This window comes from Lagenorhynchus albirostris, chromosome 18, assembly GCF_949774975.1.
Source record: "Lagenorhynchus albirostris chromosome 18, mLagAlb1.1, whole genome shotgun sequence".
Lineage (NCBI taxonomy): Eukaryota > Metazoa > Chordata > Mammalia > Artiodactyla > Delphinidae > Lagenorhynchus > Lagenorhynchus albirostris.
The window spans coordinates 45409363-45431801 of NC_083112.1; the positions used below are offsets into that span (position 1 = coordinate 45409363).

General features: G+C 33.2%; 1 protein-coding gene across 1 annotated transcript in view; it reads right to left on the reverse strand.

Annotated features, from left to right (window-relative positions):
- Positions 1–1100: 1100 nt before the first annotated feature.
- DACH1 (dachshund family transcription factor 1) overlaps positions 1101–22439 on the reverse strand; it is a 415227-nt gene continuing 393888 nt past the window's right edge. Inside the window, exon 11 of the mRNA XM_060129262.1 lies at positions 1101–3817. Within this exon, the coding sequence (XP_059985245.1) occupies positions 3780–3817 (38 nt within the window). The 3' untranslated portion in view covers positions 1101–3779. The remainder of the gene's footprint in view (positions 3818–22439) is intronic.

Below are 22439 nucleotides of genomic sequence, written 5' to 3' on the forward strand. Positions count from 1 at the left end.
ATAAATGAGGTTTGGTTCAGCTTTTATATACCAGTTGTACATATGAAAGATAAATGTTAGCACCAAGCCTACACATGAGGAAAAGTGATATATTTACAATGTCATTTACAATAATATTTTAATTCTATTAACATCCCTACTTCTCATATGTCAAAATGCAATCCATGTAACTTTTATTTATAATTTACTCTTCTCTAGTAATAAATAACTTTTGTCATATTGTAAATTTGCTAATGCCAATAAAAACACATGGGGAGAAACCTTAAATCATCACCAAATGCCACTAACATCCAGAGGCTGTATGATGTTCTAGTACAAGTCTTAACTGACAAAAACATATGAGGACAGAAGACAAAAATGTGTTTGTAATGGTCATATAAACATTTGAGGTTTTATTAGGGATAAATCATAATTTGTTAATTCATTGAAATAATCTCTTTAGACAGAAAAAAATTCATTTTCCATTCTTTTGGGAATGTTTAGAGTATTCACAGAGATAGTAACCCAGTATTTCTTTGAGTGCTGCATTGTGGATTGATAAAAACGTTTATATATTATTAAAGGCTATAGGAATTGCAAAGTTTCTAAAGGCATTTTTTTCCAATGATAGAGACTGAAAGCAAAACACTGAGTTAGAGTTACAAATCTACACTCTTATAGATATGGGAATAATATATTTTGTTCCATCAACATGTCTACTTTACATTATTCAGCACAAAGCTTTGTGAAATAAGAATCAGGGGAATATAAGAATATAAAGGAAAAAGGTACAAATAACAGCTTCATAAACTGAGAAATGTACATAAATAAATCATGTATATGTGGGCAGTTTGCTTAGCTGGCAAGAAACAAAATATGGAAAATCTGCTTCTTAAACAATAACTACAGAGTGTGCTTTTATGATGTTTTTCACCACAGTGATTCATATTAGAGATAGAAGCAGTTGCATGTTAAATAAAATCATTGAGCATTGTTCCCTTCATATTGTAAAGAGCTGACTTATGTTGTTTTGAGATGCTTCCCATTAGAAAGTGAATATTCCTTCAATGCTATGCATTTCACAAAATTTAATAAAGAAGAACTGTAAATAAAGTCACAGGGAGATTTCAGACAGTTTTATTAGGAGATTGTTGAAAAGAAAAAGAAAATTAAATACAATAACAGTAAACGTGGTTCTCACATTGAAACCAGGCTCAAGAACTAGGCTACCATAGAAAAATTTCCAATTCTTGCATTATGATGTAAAAACAGATTTTTGTACAGATTTTGTACAACAAAATTCGTAATAACCTTTTATCATTTTTAGAAAACTTTAAATATATAGATAAAAATAGACAATTTTCATAGGTCCTACATGAAGATGAGTATGTTCTGTTCCAAGGGCTTGCATAGAGCGCAAATGTGGTTATAATACAGAACAACCAAACATTAATAATTTTAGGATTACAAAAGCATGGAAACCATAAAATGGGCACAATTTTACTTGTTTAAACCAAAAAACAAATTTTAAACCAACCTGTATAACTAATAAAGGGGAAAAAAACTTAAGTTACAGACTTAAAATAACATTTCATGACTTGCAATATTTACAACATGTTAGTAAGATTCTCTCATAGCATATAGCTGATAGCTTTTTTCTTTAATCCTTGCTAAAATTTCCTTTTATAGCAAACCAAACACTAAAACATTCTCAAAGGTCTGGAAAGTATGTATTTTAAAACTATTTAACCTACTTAACAGGTGACTCTATGCAAGAAGCGGAGCAATGGCTGATTTTACTACTTATGGAAGTTGTAGGCTTTTAAAAAAACTTTCAAAAAATGTATGATTCAAAAGCTTGCCACAAGTTCCTCTGTTTTAAGTGTTGTAATCCTTTAAAGACTGCATACAGGGAAAAACAAGAGATACATACAACAAGGAATAGAATCTCTTGTGCTCAAATAACAAAAGAAGGTTATGGAAGAACTATGCTTAGAAAACCAAGTTTCTACAAAGCATTTACTAACAGTGTTTTAAATAAAAATATTGCTCCCTTTTAAGCAAGCTAAAAATAGGAACTGTATATATAACCTTTTTATTGCATTAAAAATGGTCTTAGCTGGTTAATAGCGAGCTACACAAAAGAAATATGTTCCAGTATTGCAAGGAAGACCTAAAAAACTATAGAAGCTTAGTGCCAGTGTATCTATAATGTTAATTTCTTTTCAAATCATTAATACCCAATGAGAACTATCTTTAAACATTTTTAAGCTAGTTTTCTTGGTCATTTAAGATTTTGCTATTTATGGTAATAAATAATGTTATGATCATAAAATTGTAAGATGACAGCAAAATCATAAAATGTCCAGCAACTATACTGATTCACGTATCAGTCTTTAAAGGTGTAACTCCAAATATGTAAAAACAAAGAGAAGGTAACTTCAGCATGTAATAAGCACTGTTCGTAGCTTGACTTCCAGTTATCTGCACAAAAGTGAAAACACATACTGTAACTTTCAAAAAGACAGTGAAAATAACACGTAGGCACCCTTCCCTCTGACCAGGGTGGGAAGCACAACACATTTTAACTTTATCACTCAGCGCTACATGGTATTGGACTGATACATCAAGGATCAAGGGTTTGTTAGGTTTTGTCTTTCAGCAACATTAACATAATATGACATTAACATATAAAAATATTTCTGGTGTTTTGATTTACTGTTCAGCCACAGTCCATTCTCAATAGTGCAGTTTGGGGCACTAACTAGGGTTCAATATACAAATAAAAGTGGCTGACACAGAGTTCTGATGTCACCAGATGCTTAAGATCTCATTCATTAATACTGTGACTCCAGACAAATATTTACATGCCTGCATGCGTTAAAACCAGAAAGGTGTCTCTCTGACCAACAGGGTGACAAAACGTATTTTCTAAAATTTTCATTTTCCTAAACTCTAGTATACTACTGCATACATAATACCTTCCTTGTATGTTTTATGTTTATATACTGTACATGTGACCAACAGTTTGAAGAAGAAGCATAATGATCATTTTAAATTCTATATATCACTACCAGTTTGGAATGAAAACATGTTACGTTTATATATTTTTAAGGAAAAAAGACCTTCGGTGAAACTTTTTGGCTTATCTCCAATGCTTCTTTTCAGGTATGCAAAATGTTATTTCACAGGGTTGTTGTCAATATCCATTTGTTGGTCTTTTGGAAAGTACATGAACAAAAATCTTCAGGAGAAAACCCACAATTAAAGAGTTTAAAATAGAATGTAACAGAATATTACTCTTTGATTTATTGACTTTTTAGGAATCCTCTCTGTCCCCTACAAGTTCATTTCCAAGTGTTCTTGCTGGTTTCTGGAGGACATAATTCTGTAAGTCTGGGTGACCAGTGCTACAAGCGTCTCTTGATGTGCTCAGATACAGAATTTTCAGAAGAGGAAAATGGTTCATTCCATTAAAAAAACAAAGCTAGGTCTTATTGAGACCTGCCTTTGACTCCATATACAAGTGTCCAGCAGCAAAGTTGCAATTATTAACTGAAAGAAGTTTGATACTTGTACATTTACAAACATTCTCAGGTCTCTGGTATGAACCACAGGTGAAAATCAATGAAGGAAACTTTTTTTTTTTTTGTAGAATACTTAAACTTTTAAAGAACATTAATACACAAAATTGAGGAAGTTCCCTTAAAAGGACTTTATTTTTTTCCCAAACTTTCCAATGACGAATGTCTGACTGCAAAGTTCTTTACTATAACATGGACTTCTTCAACAGGAAAGATTCAGTACATGACAGTAGTTTTCAAATACAGTCTTCCATCTAAAAATGAACAACAAAAAATAATTACTTATATGACATCTGGGGGACAAATGTGAATATAAAAACTACATAGCCTGATATAAAATTTGTGGGTTTTATTCTACCTTCACTTATGTAGGAAGTAACATTTTTCACATATTCTCAAAGTTAATTTCATAGTTACATTGAACTGAAGTGACTGAAAAGAATACAACGTTTCTAGTTCTCATAAATATATATTTGATATCAGTACAGAGCACTCAGAAAATAGATAAGAGTGTGTGTATGTGTTTTACTGATATGCAAAACTAGTTGATTTCTGTTGAATGACAATTACTTCCTCCAAGCTTGCAGAACCAAATTTTCTTTGAATGCACTCAGATATATCTCCATCAGGAAAGACTGAGCTCCCATCTTACTTCTTAGAGGTGTTGTTAAATATACCGTGTAATGTAACAGTTGTGCACATTTGTTGCTATTTATGTGAAAGCCACTTGGGTTATTTCATCAATATCAATGAACTATAGCCTTTCCACCTTGAAGTGAGATTAAATGAACAATTAAATATTAATATATTACTCAGCTTTTACCTATTGAGAAACACACAGCTATGTGAAAAAGAAAAGTAAATCAAATCTTCAATAAACCCACTTGAATGAAGCAAAAATAAGGAATTAAAAATCCAGAGGACAAACAAAACAAAACATAAGCCTGTTTCCCAAATGTAACACTCTCCCAACTGTCCACTTTGTGGTGTGGTCTAAACCTTGGAAATATTTGTACAAAATCTGTTTAAATTTCACGTTTTAATATCTACAGTAGAAGGTAATCAGAAAAGTAAAGTTTTCCAAAATTTTTTTAAATGTATATTGTAATGTAAATGTTTGCAAAATGTCTGATAGCTTCAAGAATTAAAGCATAAGGAAATAGAAATAGCCTACAGTAAATTTAGGAAATAGAGAGTCTAAATATTTGCAGATTTCACCTTCAACGATAAGCTAATTGAGTGCTTATACATAATCTGTGGTAGATACAGTAATTAGTAAGGAGCTTAAAACCAATGTTAAACTATTTTTCTACTTCACAGAAATATTGGTGTGCCTAAGTTTTATATTCCTACAACATGTTTTAGCTTAGCGTCGTTTGTACAGTTGGACTATTACTTCCAGGATGTTATGGAATGCTGTTTGGCTTATTAATACAGTCTAAGCACCCAGTATATGTTCAATAAAATGTGTTTGAATGAACGAATGAATGAATAAATCAGATATAGCTTTCATGTGATTTATACAAAGTAGATAAATAAACCTAATAAACTAATATTATAAAAATAAACTGAAACTTTTCTTTCATATTCTTAGTATCATGTGGCTAAAAACTGGACCTATTAAAAGATAATTTTGATCTTAATGTTTTATTAAGAAAAGCAACTAAATTGTTTTAAAATTTAGTCATAGAAATAACCAAAGAGGTAGAACACTGATGCTTTTAACCAAAATTTTCTAATTTTTAGTCCTTATTTAATTTATCCTTACTTCTCTCTCCTTCCAATTATCTCAATATTTCTATCATGTATTTACTTAAGTTGAGGATATCATTCTCATTCTTATTTTTTTTTTTAAATAGACAACGTTTCCTAGGATTAGACGGGCAGAGAGAAACATTCTCAATTTCCCCTAAATTTAAATTTTATTCAGTGAAGTCCTTCAAAATACTTGTGGAAAAGAAATTATTTTCTCAAGATTAACATTTCATTCTATGGAGTTTTAAAGAATCTTGTACATTAATGAAAAAAAAATTATGGGATTTGCTGGTGGTCCAGTGGTTAGAACTCCTCGCTTCCACTGCTGGGGGCCCAGGTTCGATCCCTGGTCGCAGAACTAAGATTCCACAAGCCACAGGGCACGGCCGAAAAAAAAAAAAAAGGTTGTTAAAGAAAAAAATTAAAGTTTTGAAAAATTGTTTTCTAATCTTCTGTGATGTCTATAGCGTATTAAGTAGAAGGAATGTAGTAGCAAAGAATGGATATATAGAAATTATTCATTAAGTATGAATCATTGTTTTAAAAGGTCCACTAGCCAAATTCTTCACCCAAGTGCTATGTAATTTGCTACTGACTTTCTTCTCTAACCTTATATGTTACCCCTCTCCCTCAGTCAGTGACCCTGGCTCTCCTTTTCATAGAATGGTGTGCCATTCTACATATGGCACACCAAGCTCTGCACTGCTTTGGAGTATTCAGGCCTGTTATTCCTTCTAAATGCCTCAAGATAAGTACCTCCTCCTTCCCCACTTACATTGTTGCTCCCATCTATTAAACTTCTCTATATAGAGTCTCCTATTTACTCTCCAACACAAGCACCCTAAGAATTAACTCCATAGCACTTTGTCTCACTTTGAAGTTACGTATGGGAAGCTTCTTACATGGCGAGACCCACAAAAGCAGCAGCCATATTTCTTTTCCCATCAGTATCAGAAGGAGAGTGCTTCACCATGATGCTTGCCTTAAAAGTTTTAATGCAGTCTCAAATGTTAAACTTTCAGAGAAATCAATTACTTATGCTTATGTATTAAAAATAATTCCCTTTAGCATGTTAGAAATTTTAAAGTCTGTCTGAAACTAAATTTTAAAATAAAAATATAGTAATTAAAATTATAGCATGAATAATTATTTTATAAGATCCTTTAGATCATATACAAAGCATGTTTATAAAAATTATATACATTGTATTTATGTGCTCAGTACTTGATCTACTATAATAATCTACTTTTAATAAATGTCTCTTTAAATTTTTGACTAATGTTCCTAACAGATGGACAAAAGCATCAAGCATTAAAGATGCCAGCTATAAAATAGATCCAAACTGCTATAGTTAAGGCATTTCCATGATTAAATAATACTTACACATCAGAGATTATCTGCCTTAGAATTACCTGGAAACAGAAACATACCAGGCATAGACAGACCCTAGAGAGTAACTCCCTCTCCCTTTGTCTATGGAGCCTAACTTTCAAGGCAATTCTACCATATAATTTTCTCATCTTTATTAAAACATACTTATGGATAATTCAAAGTCTGTAAGAAAAAAAAGGTTTAAAGTAATTTTATGTTGGTCCAGAGAAGTTATATTGGCCCGCCAACCCGCAGCAAATAACCACATATGGATGTACCCAGAGAGCTACCAGCAGGCTTCTGAGTTATGGGACTGTAGGTTTAACTCAGGCTTCTGATAACAAACCACCGGACAGCAAGCTGAATGGCAAGGGTGCTAGGAAGAATACATGGGCCCATAATTCAAACTGTGCCATGTTTTTTTACGTTATGTAACAATGGTGCCAATAATCTTTCCTTCCCCAACTCTTCAAACAGCAGGCAACGTGATGGAGCCCTAGAGAAGGCCCTGTAAAAACAAGCGCAGGATGGAGATTATTGGAATCCCTGAGTATTTTCATGGCTAAGACTTCATTATTCAGAGGTGTGTTGTTTGCATCTGGAAACTCAGAGGCTTATTCATGTTTTGTTTTAATGGCTGCCCTTTGTGCATTATACTTCCCTTCTAACTAGATAATCTCACACCTACTCACCATTTCCTATATTGTCTTTATTTCTGCATTTGTTGGCCACAGAAAAATATGTTTTCCTGATGCTGAGCAGTGTTTATGAAACAATCATTCCTTGATATCTCAAACGGATGAGAACTTTTTTAAGATCAAGTAAACTGGCAATAAAGGCAATAATGGTTACCAACAGTATAGCTAATATTTTCTGAGCACCTATTGTGTTCAGGGCACTTTATAGATTTTAAATCTAAACTTCTCAACAACTCAAAAAAATAGGTATTCTCAGTGCCTTTTACAAATAGGATATTAAGGCTCAAAAATGTTAAGTTATCTGGCACATTTTCAAAGAGCTAGTGAATGGAAGTGCAGTGATTAGATATTTGTGTGAACCCAAATCTATTCTGTTACTTCCTCTAATAAGCAATTGCAAGATCACTGGAGGAAATACCCTGTCTCTGATTTGCAGAGGTAAGGGACTGACTCTTGGATACCTTGGTACCATCAGCCTCCTTGCTTTGTGAATCTGTCCCTCACCATTTTCTCAGAAAACAGAGGTTTTCTTTTAGTATGCAGAGCCTCAACTGAACAACTTGAAATCAGAACTAAAATTCTTATAGTTTGGTTTCAGAGAAAATATCTTCCGTTGACACAATGATTATTTGCTTTCGTAAGGGAGGTTGATATGAAAAAAATCATCAAGTGACACTTTGTGCATGGGAGTACTTAATTAAAAAGTCTCTTCTAATTAAAAGCATGTGGGAGTAGGCACTGAGTGAAGCTACTTAGATTACAAATTCCTAATAGTTCCAGAGTTCATTGTGATTTGATGTTTACAGCTCTAATTTGGTGTATAAGAAAGTATCTAGGTCACTGAATAGTTTATTGCAGGTGTGAATTTTTGTATGCTGCTTACTGTTATTATGCAGATTTGGATCTACAGATGAGTTAAAGAAAAAATTTTAAACTCTCGATAAAAATGAATCTCAGGTTTTAACATTAAAGTTGAAATCTTCAGCTCAGACCATTAAATATAAAGATTCTATCAGTTATTTGTTAGCTGTGGATGAGGAGGGAGAAATGGAGAATGTCACAAAATTTCCAGTTCTGTTTTGTGTTCATGAATTAAGTTTGTTCTGTTTTAAATTTAATTTTTATTTTATATTAGAATATAGCTGATTTACAATGTTGTGTTAGTTTCAGGTGTACAGCAAAGTGATTCAGTTATACGTATACACTGATTTAATGTTTTTGCAGCTACTCTTATGTGTAGTTATTTGTAACATCTAATGCATATAGACAGATATATAATTTAGCTTTTATTCCATATATAAAACTAAAGTATTGAATAGCTTTATCATTTACTTTAAAAAACTAATGATGTTTGTTCAATAACAATCACAATATATGATGAGATTTTATATTAGAAGATGGCATACAAATTGGAATCATTTCAAATTACTTGACACCAGAAATCCAATGCTTTCATTGCATGAAAACTAAGTGGAATCATTAACAAGGGAGTATGTTACTGAAAAGTATTACTCAGTAGGCAAATAGGTATATATTCCAGTTTTGAATAGAACTCCCTTGCAAAAACATCCACAAGGATCTTTTACTTGCCTTTAGCACAAAGGGCGTAATAAATTACATTTCCTGTTAGAAAGTAGTTTTATTAAAAATGGCATCTATTTGTTCAAAACGTATATCCAGACACCTGTAATCTAATGAAGTTTGCTGCTTTCACAAAACAGTTGCATGTGCCCTTATCTCACCCCTCCAGAGCTGAGGAAAATACGAACATAACAGAGGGCAAACATATAAGATCATACATCTAGAAAGTTTAATATTTACATAAATAATATTAGGTCAATATGAAATATAGTAACCCTGAGCTTCTCTCAACAGAATGTCTTAATCATAAAAAGTAAGGGAAACCAAAACAAGTGATGAAAACAAATGTTAATGATTCATGTGATATTTGATAAGACAACGAAAGGAAGTCAAAATAAAAGCAAACAAACAGGAACAGATGGGAAGGATCTTTGTCAAGTCATAACCCTTCTTCTAAAACCCCTAAAGGAAGAAGCTAATTAAAGAAAATATTGTTTCTTGCTTTTTTTATAATTTTATATTTAGAGTAAGAACATTCTGCTACTGCTGAGGCAAAGAAGCAGAGACACAAAGTCTACATTTAACATGAGAAATATTTTAAGAGAGATTGATGTTCAGCACAAGCTCTTTTACAAGAGAATACTGGGTAAATATCATTTCTTCTCATGAAATGCAGATAATAACAGTATCAGTGATTTCCAGAAGTTATAGCCAAGGTTGTGTTCAAATATAATGAAAAAGTAAAAACTGAAAAAGTTGCAAAAGATTTTGAATTTTAGGTATTTCAGGGTGATAGCTGCAGAACCTGAGGCCCACAGAGCTGGGTCAAAGTGAGAGAGGACTGAATCCCAGATCCCTTTTGAATGCTTTCTCTATAAGCACCCAGTGCCATTCTAGAGAGTGGGCACGGACTATGTGTAAGAAGGCACACCAAGTTATTCTGTCTATACAAGCCAAACATACTAGTACAAGCAGTAGATAATGGATTACTCAGTAGACCAACATGGCCCAGCTCATTTGAAATCAGAGTAGATAATATGTTTATTACAAGGCTAGTATGAAGTAAAGCTCTTGACTGCAGCTAATATTGCAAACAAAAATAGTTTTATAATTGAGAACTGCTTTTAAATATTTTTCAGTTTTCTTCAGAGAAGAAAGTACATGAGAGAACATAGTCTAGTTTAAAACATGTCTGAGAACAGAGGATTATCTAAAGTTATGATATATAGGTTAAAAGATAACCACATTTTTAGACAAAAATAATGAAAGTGAATCCCTGTCCTTTACATGAAAAGAAACTTTGTATTAGACTCTAGGTAAGCACACTAATAGGGGAGAGACCTGAACTTTGACAATTTGACAAATTGGAACAGGTGGAACTAGACTTTAGTTCTTGGGAAGCTAGAAGGAATCATCACTGGGCAGCCTGATCTAATCACACATTCTTTTAAAATTGGAAACTAAACAGACAAACCAGTAATGAAAGCTGAGCTGAAGAACGTGGAGAGAAGGCATTTGAAGATATGCAGATGGCTATGGTTAATCTTAGCCAGCTTGGAGTTATTTCGCCAACTCCAGCCCTGGGCAAAATACATTTTCCAGGGCTTTCCTGGTGGCGCAGTGGTTGAGAGTCCACCTGCCAATGCAGGGGACGCGTGTTCGTGCCCCGGTCCGGGAGGATCCCATATGCTGCGGAGCGGCTGGGCCCGTGAGCCATGGCCGCTGAGCCTGCGCGTCCGGAGCCTGTGCTCCGCAACGGGAGAGGCCACAACAGTGAGAGGCCCGCGTACCGCAAAAAAAAAAAAAAAAAAAAAAAAAAAAAAAAATTTCCAAATGGCTAGATCGGTGTAAAGTATCTCAGCTCTCCTGAGAAGTGACATTCTTGTTGTCAGTATCTTAAAGAGTCCCTTTGCCTGAACTTCAGGCTCAACTATGATGTTGATGCTCTCTGTGGGCAAAGAGGAATTTACTATCAAAGGTTAAGATAATTTTGGTTTAGTGGGTATTAAATATCTTTTATTCTGTAACTCAAGGATATTCCCCAATTGGGGTAGAAATCTAGACCCTGTGGTTCTATGAACTGATATCTATTTAAGAACTTAATGTTCTTAAAACCATATCTCCATGATTACAACCAAGCAAATTTGATTTTTAAAACATCATCAACTATCTACTGCTTGTCTATTCAACAGGGAACAGGCAAGTCTATACTTCATGTTAAAAAATTAGCCCTCTGACAAAATGTTTTAGTTGTGAACAATCAGCCTATACTCATGCAGATAGGGTTTGGATTCCATACATTGTATTACTAGGACCTAAGTGTTGTTACAACACTTGTCATAGGATCCAAACTCTTGTCCTCTCCTAAGTTGTTTTCACTATGCCAATACTTGTACAGCTTTGCTATCTTAGAGAAATTGATTAAAGTCTAGCTATAATCTCTTTAAGAGTAGGTAACATACCATATGACTTTGTGTATTTCTAGCACCTTGAACATTGCCTGGAACCTGGCAAGTGCTCAATAAATACATACAGAAGGAACTATCAAAGTAACATTACAAAATGAGGGATGGATATTATGCACCTTTGGATATTATACCTTGAAAAGAACACAACGTCACTTGGGTAGTATACTGGCTTAGAATACACAACCTGATCTAATCATGAGGAAACATCAAATGCAAAATAAGAAACATTCTCTTAAGACTGTTTGTTTCAAAAAAGTCAATTTTACAATTTTTTTAAAAGGCCAAGAAAATGCACAAGATCAAAAAGACTAAAGGGAAATTACAACTTAATATAATGTGATCCTAATTTGGATTCAGGAAGGTTATAAATGTTATAAAGGACATGATTGGGTCAAATGACAAAATTAGAATTTCAATGTCAGTTTGAATAAAAGTACTGTGTCAATGAAATATTTACTGGGCTGATAAATATGCTGTGTTTATGTATGAGAGAACATCCTTATTTTTAATAAGTACCCTTTGAAATACGTATGCGTAAATATAACAGGTAAAGAACCATGATTTATACATCTCACTCTCAAATAATTCAGAAAATACTACGCAGATAGAGAAAATTATAAAGCACATGGAACAAAACATTAACAATAAATGAATCATCGTAAAATGCTTATAAGAGTTTTAATATTTTTGAACTTTTCTATAAGTACAACTTTTTCAAATGTAAATTTAACAAATAAAACAGTTTGCCTAAGTGAAATGAAATTTTAATACATCACCAATATCAGGTATTTATTCATAACTAGTTGAAGGTTTACGCTGTCCACTATCCACATACACTTTTTCACTGATTATATGGGAAGTATTCTCATGGTAAATATGTTTTCTGCTTAGGAGCAAGGTTTTGAGAAGTCCTATTCAAGTATTAGATAGTAAGATGATGCTTAGTGATTTTCTTAATAGAGTTCTTCAGAAAAACCAGGTTCAGATTCATGAAACTTAGTGGACTGAGGGTATGCATATAAGCTGGCTTCTGGTCTCTTGGTCCATTATGTTTGAATGGTAAATTTACAATTGTAAAGTTTATGAAGTCTACCTAACTGCATTACTTGTTAGTTAGTGAGGGCTGTGTATGCTAATGTGCACTTGTTGGTATAAAGAAATATTGTTCTGTTTAGCTGTTTGAAGCACAGGTTATCTTTTAAAAGTTTATGAGAAACAAAAACAAAAAGCAGACATTGTTAAAGTTTTGTTTTATTTCTAAAACAAAGAAAAATTATATTGCTGCTAGGTCTACTATGCTAAAGTATTTTTTTGTGTGTGTTCTAATCAAGTATTCATTAGTAAGATGTGAGAATTCATCAGAGAGGCTAATGTACCATCAGGTGAGAATGGGGTACTTTGCACTTAGGTTACCTTGTCCTGATTGGAAGGTGAGACCTCCCAACTTCAGCAAAGAGAAGCACAATGGAATCTCTTATTACTTTCTCCATTCTTCTATTCATTTCTGGGAGAACAAAGACTAAGACACAGGGATGGAAGGAAATCATTTGAGGGTATATCTGAACCTTAGTGATGATGGAAAAATTGTCTACTAAGCTTAATAAAAATGGAGCATAAAAAAGTGATGACTTATTTGATAAAAATAAGATACTGCAGAGAAGAGAAACAAGGATCTTTCAAATCAAGCATCTGTATCCTTTAGAACTGCAAGAAACAAGCAAAATCTGCAGTGAATAAATTGAGTTTTCAGAAAAAATGTATGTGTTATCTCTTGAGAACAAACCAAAGGTGGCAATTAGAAGGGCAGTTCTTATCAGAGCCTAGTTATTTTCTTTTAAGTTTGGCAGAACTTTTCTTTTAAAAGTTTAGCATTTTTATGTTTCTCTATTTTTTATAGCATGACTAATACAGCAATTTTAATAAAATTATATTTGTTTAGAGAAGTAATTGTGAATGAATAAAATTCTAAATACCTAGAGCTTGATTTAACATTTATACAATGCTGAACCAAAATTCTGGTCTAGTGCTAAACTTAACAAATGTCAAACTTCAATGAAAGCTCTCAAATGTTTTCAGTAAATATGAGAATTGTTTTTAACTAAAGAAATGGCACTTTTGTAGGGAATAGCTTTTCTTAACATCTCATCCAATGGAATCAAGTATTTAGACCACATGTGGGTGAGAACACTAACATGCTATACAAGAACTCTTAAATAAGATAGTTCTCTGTGCACTAAACTCTAAAACTAATACATAAGGGATCAGTTCAGAGATGTGCAGAGACAGATTAAAGAGACAGATTATCAAACAGACAAGAAACTGTGTTGACAGAATTATCATATCTAAAGAAAGAATATGAGAATCAGTTGAGTGTTTGTCAAACAGAGTTGATCAGGCAAGTTTTGGCAAATACCCATTAAAACATGAACCAGGGATAAGGTTTCCATCAAAGACTGATGTGGACATCTGGTCTACCTATACGTACATTCCTGAACTTATAAAATATTTGAATTATATAATACTCATTGGTCCAATCCCATTCTCACCAGGTAACTTGACAATTTTATTTTTTGCATAGCTCTCTATGGTAGGAATCCTCTAAGATGGTTAGCAATGCCCCCTGCTACCTGGCAGTCACATCCTTGTGAGATACCTCTCCCCTTTAAGTGTGGGCTTTATCTAGTGACTTGCTTCTAATGAAGAGAATATGGCAAAAGTGATGAAAAGTCACTTCCAAGATGAGACTATAAAAAACTGTGACTTTCTGCTGGCAGACACTCTTTCTCTGGATCTTTTCACTTGCTTGATCAGATGAAGTAGGTTACCATGTACTGAGTTGCCCTAGGAAGGGTCCAGGTGACAAGGAACTGATGATGGCTTCTGGCTAATAGCCAGCAAGGACCTGGGACCCTCAGTACAAAACCCTTGAGGACGTGAGGCATGCCAACAGCCATATGACTGAGCTTGGAAGTACAGCCTGACTCAGTTGAGTCTAGAGATGACTGCAGCCCCAGCCAAAACTTTTTTGCAGCTTGAGAGAGACCCGAAGCATAGGACCCAGCTAAGCTACTCCCAGATTCCTCACATACAGAAGCTGTGAGGTAATAAATGATGTAAACCATGAAGTTTCAAAGTAGTTTGTTGTGTCACAATATATAATAAATACTCCTTCTTTTATAAGAAAGATGTGCTGGTCAATGTCACAGGTAAATATTTCAGTTCTTGTGACTTACAGTGTTTTAGTATATCTTAGTTTGCTTTCTTTTAGAACACAGAAAAGATTGATAACCCAACTCTGCATCTTGTGGAACTCACCAAGCCAAATGCTGCCTGTGAGTGCTCCTGGAAGTCTGCCTGCATTTCACAGAAACAGCAAAACCAAGTTGCATAATTCCCAGTACAATATTTCTTGTCTTACTATATCAAAATAAATTTTAAAAACCTCTCTGGTTTGCTACTAATGGAACAAGTTATTTTAAATCACAGAATATTTATTTTCACAATTGTAAAGGATTTGTTTTGCTCTTTAAAAATATATATATATTTTTGTGGAAGTGGAAATTATTTGTATTACCTTAGGGTACTTTGATTCTATCAGGAATAAAACATAGATATTCCTTACAGATTGATGATCTTATTTCACGATATATGGTGACCTTCTCAGAATTAAAGACAGTAACTTTCAGTAGTCTAATCCTTATATTAAACTTGTTTCAGAATAATGACTGTATCATCAAATCACTTGATCCAATGTGACAGAAGTAACCATCCTAGGAAATAGTATAGCTCCATACTGCTGGAATTGTTACAATTTAATGAGCTATCAAAAAAGAAAAGAAAGAGAAGGAAAAAAAAATTCTAGACTCTCTATTAAAGCCACATAGAGATCAGACAATCTTTGTAATGTTTTTCAGAATCTTTGGTTCAGTAGTGGTGACTGGCTAAGTTCAGTTTTGGTTAAATCTGGTATCTTGCAATATTTGAAGCAATATTATTATACTGCATGTTTTCCAAGGAAACAAACATAATTCTTTGCAAATCGATCAGGAAAATATCAACAAAACAGTCACAAACAATAATAAATGTAAGACACTAAATGCTTTCTAAAATGGAAAGTAATAAAAAAAAGACAAAATGTGCTATCACAAAAATATGCAATGCTAATAGACAATTTGGCATTTTATAAATTTTCTGTCTCTGTATACACAAAGAATTTCAGGAAACATCTGAACACTCTAGACTTACTTACAATTTATGTTTAAGTTCCAATTAGTTTTCAGCATATATTAAATCCCATGAGATTGCCAAATTTCTTTAATACAATTTCAAAAAATAAACACAAAAATTATACAAATAAACATCTTAAGTATAATAAATGTGCATATATTTAGAAGGAAGATAAATGCTGATATATATATGTTTCATGCCCACTTTGAAATTCTTCCCTGGGTCATTGTAATATAGGCCACTATTTCCATTAAAATTAGTAGCTTGTGGCTGTGGTTACTGTCAGTATTGCCTTATTCTCCCATCGCTAGCAATTGTGACATGAATAAATTAAGTTTTATCACCATGTAGATCATTATATACTGAATTAAGGTTAGATTTCAAGAAACATTATGAATTTAAGGAACTCATCTAGGATTATGTCAAAACTAATTTATAATAAAATCTTTATTTTCCTACCATAGGGACTATACACTACTCTTAATTTAGGGCTATTTCTCAGTTGCACTTGGACAATACCAAATTGTTCAACCAGGAATGCTTATTTTATCTTAATAACCCTGATTCATTTCAGTTGGACTTCAGTTCCACCTCTTTTTAAGGTAACTTACTTGTACAGCATAAAAATATTAAGTTGTAAGTCTTGGATAATAAACCTTGCCTTTTCTCATCCAGTCTTTGATAGATAGCATCATGGTGTCTGAATGAGGAGTTCACTACTTTATCAGGCTTCTTTAACAGGTCCTGTTTAGGAGTTCAGTACTCAGATGAGGATTCTCTAAATGCTGTAACTCTAACCAGACTCTTGATGACTCTATTACCAAATGCCTTATGTATTGAAAAATCATGGTGCTCCTAAAGCTTAAAATAAGACTAGTACTATTTTGGCAGATCACAAACTTGTTGTGATAATTCAGAACACTATTATATGAGCACTTTTTCTTTACTTACCAAGTCTAAAAAAATAAGTGTAATTTTTACTTTCCCTTCATCAAAATAAGAGTGCATTATACTGTTCAAATGATTGCAAAGAATATCAGTGCATTAGAGGGAAAAGCTAACAATGAGAGTAAATGATTGCTGCATTTTTTTATGACTCTATTCAATGCAGTTTGATTACTTGAAAGGACCATACGAAACAATATCATGAAAAATACATGTCTCTTAATGCAAAGTTGAACTGACAGTTTGTCATAGGTAAAATCTGCAGAATCAACAAAGATGCAAAATAACTAAGTCAAAATATGAATTATCTAATATACCACTATGTATTTTTAGCCTTCTTTATTCTAATTTTATGTATATAATATAGCACTGTAAATTTTTTGGTTCCAGTTTTATTACACTCACTTTAATGGACAAAATTCAATGCTGAGTAATCCATCCTTTCTAACTGCCATAAAAAAAGCTACATTATCTTTTCTCTATTTAAAAAAATATGTATTAGGTTATTCATCACAAATAAGGATGGTGCAAAGTGAGAGAAATCTGTTAACTCATAACCATTTGAACATACTTTGCTTCCCAATGTTGCATTTGTTACTTATCATAATCTTTTCTTGGGGTGGAGGGAGGGTGGCTTGATACTCTGGCCTTTTCAGAAGAATGGCAATATCAATATTATGCAAAAAGATTCTATATTTTCTCCATAAGACTTTAATGGTGCCCAAAGATGTGTCTCTTGTCTAGACTTTACATTGAAATCACCTCACATTCAAGTGCCAGCTCTATGTCTACCTAGATGGATACTCTTCAACTCTTATCTAAAAGCCCAGTTGTCATATCAAAACCAGTAGCAGGAAGGCAAACTCATCATCCTGTACTCTAGCCTGGATCTCTTTCCCAGATTATCTATTTCAAATTACCAACCACTATTTTCTAATCCCTGCAGTTTGATTCCCCTTGCATTTCAAATGCACCTTCCTATTTATTTTTTGCCCACCACCATAATTTGGATCTTCATTACTTCATTTGTGAATACATTACATTCTTCACTTCTTACTCTTTATCAACTCCTCCTATACAATGTTTATATTGTATGTAGGATTTAGTATATTTATTTCAGATGTAAAACAAGGGGAACCAGGTTTCCATTTTAATAAATATTATTTAGGAATCTGTTTAAAGCCATACTCAGAAGCAGCCATAATATTTATTTCTCTTGTTTGCAAAAATTATATAAAATATATCAATAATATGGCTTCTCAGAGATTTAGACTTACATATGTAGACTTAAATGAATCTTCACCAATCATGTAATTGGAATCAATTGCTTTGTTTGTGTTCTGAATGTACTTTGTTTACATTTCAGAAGCAGTAGATCAAAGTGTTATTCATTAAGAGAGAACAATAGATCTGTTATAGCTTTTGAGAAAAAAATCAAGTTTTCTAAATTTCAGATTTAATCTATTAAATTGATTTTATGCCTTGGAACATGTATGTTCCCAATAGTATACTAGTGAGTTCTTATAAACAACAAATATAAAAATGAATTACACTGGAAAAACTTCAAAGTTTGGCTACCTAAAAGGTTTACAGAGTATGTTATTTTTTAAATAAAGGGAATGTAGACACATGATATAGCCATATTTTAATGTTAAAATTATTCCTGTTTCATATAAAAATTTAAATGTATAAATATTTCATATTTTTATATAAGTAAAATTTGACTTATAGTTCTTACCATCCCTGAACAACACCTTGACACCCACAGCTTTATCAATAGGAATTAACTCAATATGTATTTTATTAGAATTATTTATGTTTCTCTGTATCTCGTGAGAGTATGAATTATTTAGGAAAGATACCATGTCTTTTGCATTTTTTCTGGCCCCAGCACTTAAGTATTAACCATTTGTTAAGATGAATTAGTTACAGCAGATTATATGTTAAAAAACTCAAAAACTACACTAGTATTAAAGTTAAGTGCTAGTTTAACTTTTTAGTCAAAGATATCAGTTTTTTTTTTTTTTAAAGATATCAGTTTTAAAGCAAGACATTGTTTAATTTTAATGCAGGGCTTTTGGAGTCTGCAAAATACTAAAACGTGGACTTTGAAAATCCAAGAAGATATACAATGTTTTTTAAATGACACTCATTTTTCACAGGAAACCATTTAAAAATTTTGTTCTCGCCAAATGTTCATGAGATAATTCTCAGACGAGAACACTGATAGCAGTCTGGAAGGTATGTTGGAAAAGCATGTTTATCTATGCTTTTCCATTCCACACTGTAGTGAAGATTTTACAGTAATTGAAATGAGTTGTTAAAGTTAGAGGAGTTTCAAAGAGAGAGCAGATGAAAAATACTTAATTGAAAGTAATGAGAACAGAAATTTTAAGGTTTCATTACAACTTAAATTCATGGTTTTGGCACTGCTAGAATTTTCCTTCATGAGATATCTTTATATTCTGTATTTATTAGCCTAACCATATGAAAATGTAGACCTTCAGATAGTGTTTAGAGAGGGAGAAGACAAAAACTACAGCAAAGAAGAAGCTAAAATTAAAAGTAAGCAGAAAAATGTGAAAAACAATATTTTATTATGTTTGTCACACTGCTAACTTGTTTTATTGAGAAATCATAAATGCTGTCAATAGTAAAAAGCAATAAAAGTCATTATTTTCAAGTCTCTAAACAGTCACTTATCCATTAAACATTGCTAAAATTGCATGCATACTTGTTCCCTAATGCTTCATGTAAAAGCACCACTTCAAGTGTTAAAATATATAAAGCCCATAGATTTGGAATGATGAGATAAAAAATTACTCCTTTGTTGACTATAAATTTTTAACATTAAGAAAATATTTGGAAAGGTTTTTTGCATTACCTTTGTTTTGTAAAAATAACATGCAAAGGAGCCAACTGAGTTGTGATAATTCACAGCTTTTCTATGTGAATTGTTCCATTTAAATAAATGCTTGTGTTCTAATTTTCTCATAAAGGAATAGAATTGCATTTTGAAATGCTATTGAAAACAAGGCACCCAAGAACTGCTTTTGAGATCAAAGTGGGCAGTTAGTCCACAATTTTTATGTGACTTCACTAAAACAAAACAACTCCCCCAAAATCTAGCTATACTGAAATGTAAATATATAAACTTCCTAAAAATATTCACCTAATTTTTGTATGTTTATTTACAACCACTCAAGCATTGATTTTCATAACATTTTAATTTCATAACATTTTCACTGTATAGATCAATGCTATCAGAACTTTTGGGATTAGTCGGTCAAGATTTTTGTTGTGGATGTAAAATTATGAGATGAGAGAATGTGGAAACTAAGTTAAATATTATTCCCATCTTTGGACCAAAACGAAGTTTGCTCTGTTGTTAACAAGATAGCTCATATTTCTAAGAATTTGTCCATTTCTTCCAGATTGTCCATTTTATTGGCATAGAGTTGCTTGTAGTAATCTCTCATGATCTCTTTTATTTCTGCAGTGTCAGTTGTTACCTCTCCTTTTTCATTTCTAATTCTATTGATTTGAGTCTTCTCCCTTTTTTTCTTGATGAGTCTGGCTAGTGGTTTATCTATTTTGTTTATCTTCTCAAAGAACCAGCTTTTAGTTTTATTGATCTTTGCTATTGTTTCCTTCATTTCTTTTTCATTTATTTCTGATCTGATTTTTATGATTTCTTTCCTTCTGCTAGCAAACTCTTAGAGGAAAACATAGGCAGAACACTCTATGACATAAATCACAGCAAGGTCCTTTTTGACCCACCTCCTAGAGAAATGGAAATAAAAACAAAAATAAACAAATGGGACCTAATGAAACTTAAAAGCTTTTGCACAGCAAAGGAAACCATAAAGAAGACCAAAAGACAACCCTCAGAATGGGAGAAAATATTTGCAAATGAAGCAACGGACAAAGGATTAATCTCCAAAATTTACAAGCAGCTCATGCAGCTTAATAACAAAAAAACAAACAACCCAATCCAAAAATGGGCAGAAGACCTAAATAGACATTTCTCCAAAGAAGATATACAGAGTGCCAACAAACACATGAAAGAATGCTCAACATCACTAATCATTAGAGAAATGCAAATCAAAACTACAATGAGATATCATCTCACACCAGTCAGAATGGCCATCATCAAAAAATCTAGAAACAATAAATGCTGGAGAGGGTGTGGAGAAAAGGGAACCCTCTTACACTGTTGGTGGGAATATAAATTGATACAGCCACTGTGGAGAACAGTATGGAGGTTCCTTAAAAAGTTACAAATAGAACTACCATATGACCCAGCAATCCCACTACTGGGCATATACCCTGAGAAAACCATAATTCAAAAAGAGTCATGTACCAAAATGTTCATTGCAGCTCTATTTACAATAGCCCAGAGATGGAAACAACCTAAGTGTCCATCATCGGATGAATGGATAAAGAAGATGTGGCACATATATACAATGGAATATTACTCAGCCATAAAAAGAGACGAAATTGAGCTATTTGTAATGAGGTGGATAGACCTAGAGTCTGTCATACAGAGTGAAGTAAGTCAGAAAGAGAGAGACAAATACCGTATGCTAACACATATATATGGAATTTAAAAAAAAATGTCATGAAGAACCTAGGGGTGAAACAGGAATAAAGACACAGACTTACTAGAGAATGGACTTGAGGCTATGGGGAGGGGGAAGGGTAAACGGTGACAAAGCGATAAAGAGGCATGGACATATATACACTACCAAAAGTAAGGTAGTTAGCTAGTGGGAAGCAGCTGCATAGCACAGGGAGATCAGCTCGGTGCTTTGTGACCGCCTGGAGGGGTGGGATAGGGAGGGTGGGAGGGAGGGAGACGCAAGCGGGAAGAGATATGGGAATATATGTATATATATAACTGATTCATTTTGTTGTGAAGCTGAAACTAACATACCATTGTAAAGCAATTATACTCCAATAAAGATGTTAAAAAAAAAAAAAGATAGCTCATATTCCTTAGTGCTTTTACTTCTTTCAAATGGATCATCTGTTGCGGTGGGAGCCAAGGTTTATTGATGACCATGGATTTGGACTTGACATGGGTAACTTTGTGAGAGCCAGTAAGGAGGTTTCTGTATAGCCTGCACTAAAATCAGTTCAATGCAATGGGGCCACCTTGCCCTACTTTGCTATATTAATAGGTGTAACAAGGAGCTGTAAGCCACTAATCGAAGTTTGCCTGCATTTTAACTCATTGTAAGGCTACAATAAACTATCTACAGATAGTGGGATAATATGATATGGAAAAACAGTTTCTTACAGTCACATTTTGATTCTGCTGCTGATAAACCTTGGAAAATTAGTGTAAATATATCACATATCTCAATAAGGGTCCACCCGGGAAAGCTATGAAGAATTATAAGAAATTTACTATTCTAAAAGACCATAAGCATATGAGTTCTATGCCATTAACATTTTTCTTTGTATCTACCACATTTACTTCACTCTTTTCATTTACTGAAACTTGGATATGTTAACCAAGACTGGTTCTGAATTCTTAGGGAAATATAAGCCAAGGAGCTACATTATATAATTAACCAAACCTTTAAATTAAATGACCTTTTGCATTTATTTAAATGCATCTCATTCTAATAACTTTTTTTTTTTTTTTTTTTTTTTTTTTTTTTTTTGCAGTACGCAGGCCCCTCACTGTTGTGGTCTCTCCCGTTGCGGAGCACAGGCTCCGGACGCGCAGGCTCAGCGGCCATGGCTCACGGGCCCAGCCGCTCCGTGGCATGTGGGATCTTCCCGGACTGGGGCACGAACCCGTGTCCCCTGCATCGGCAGGC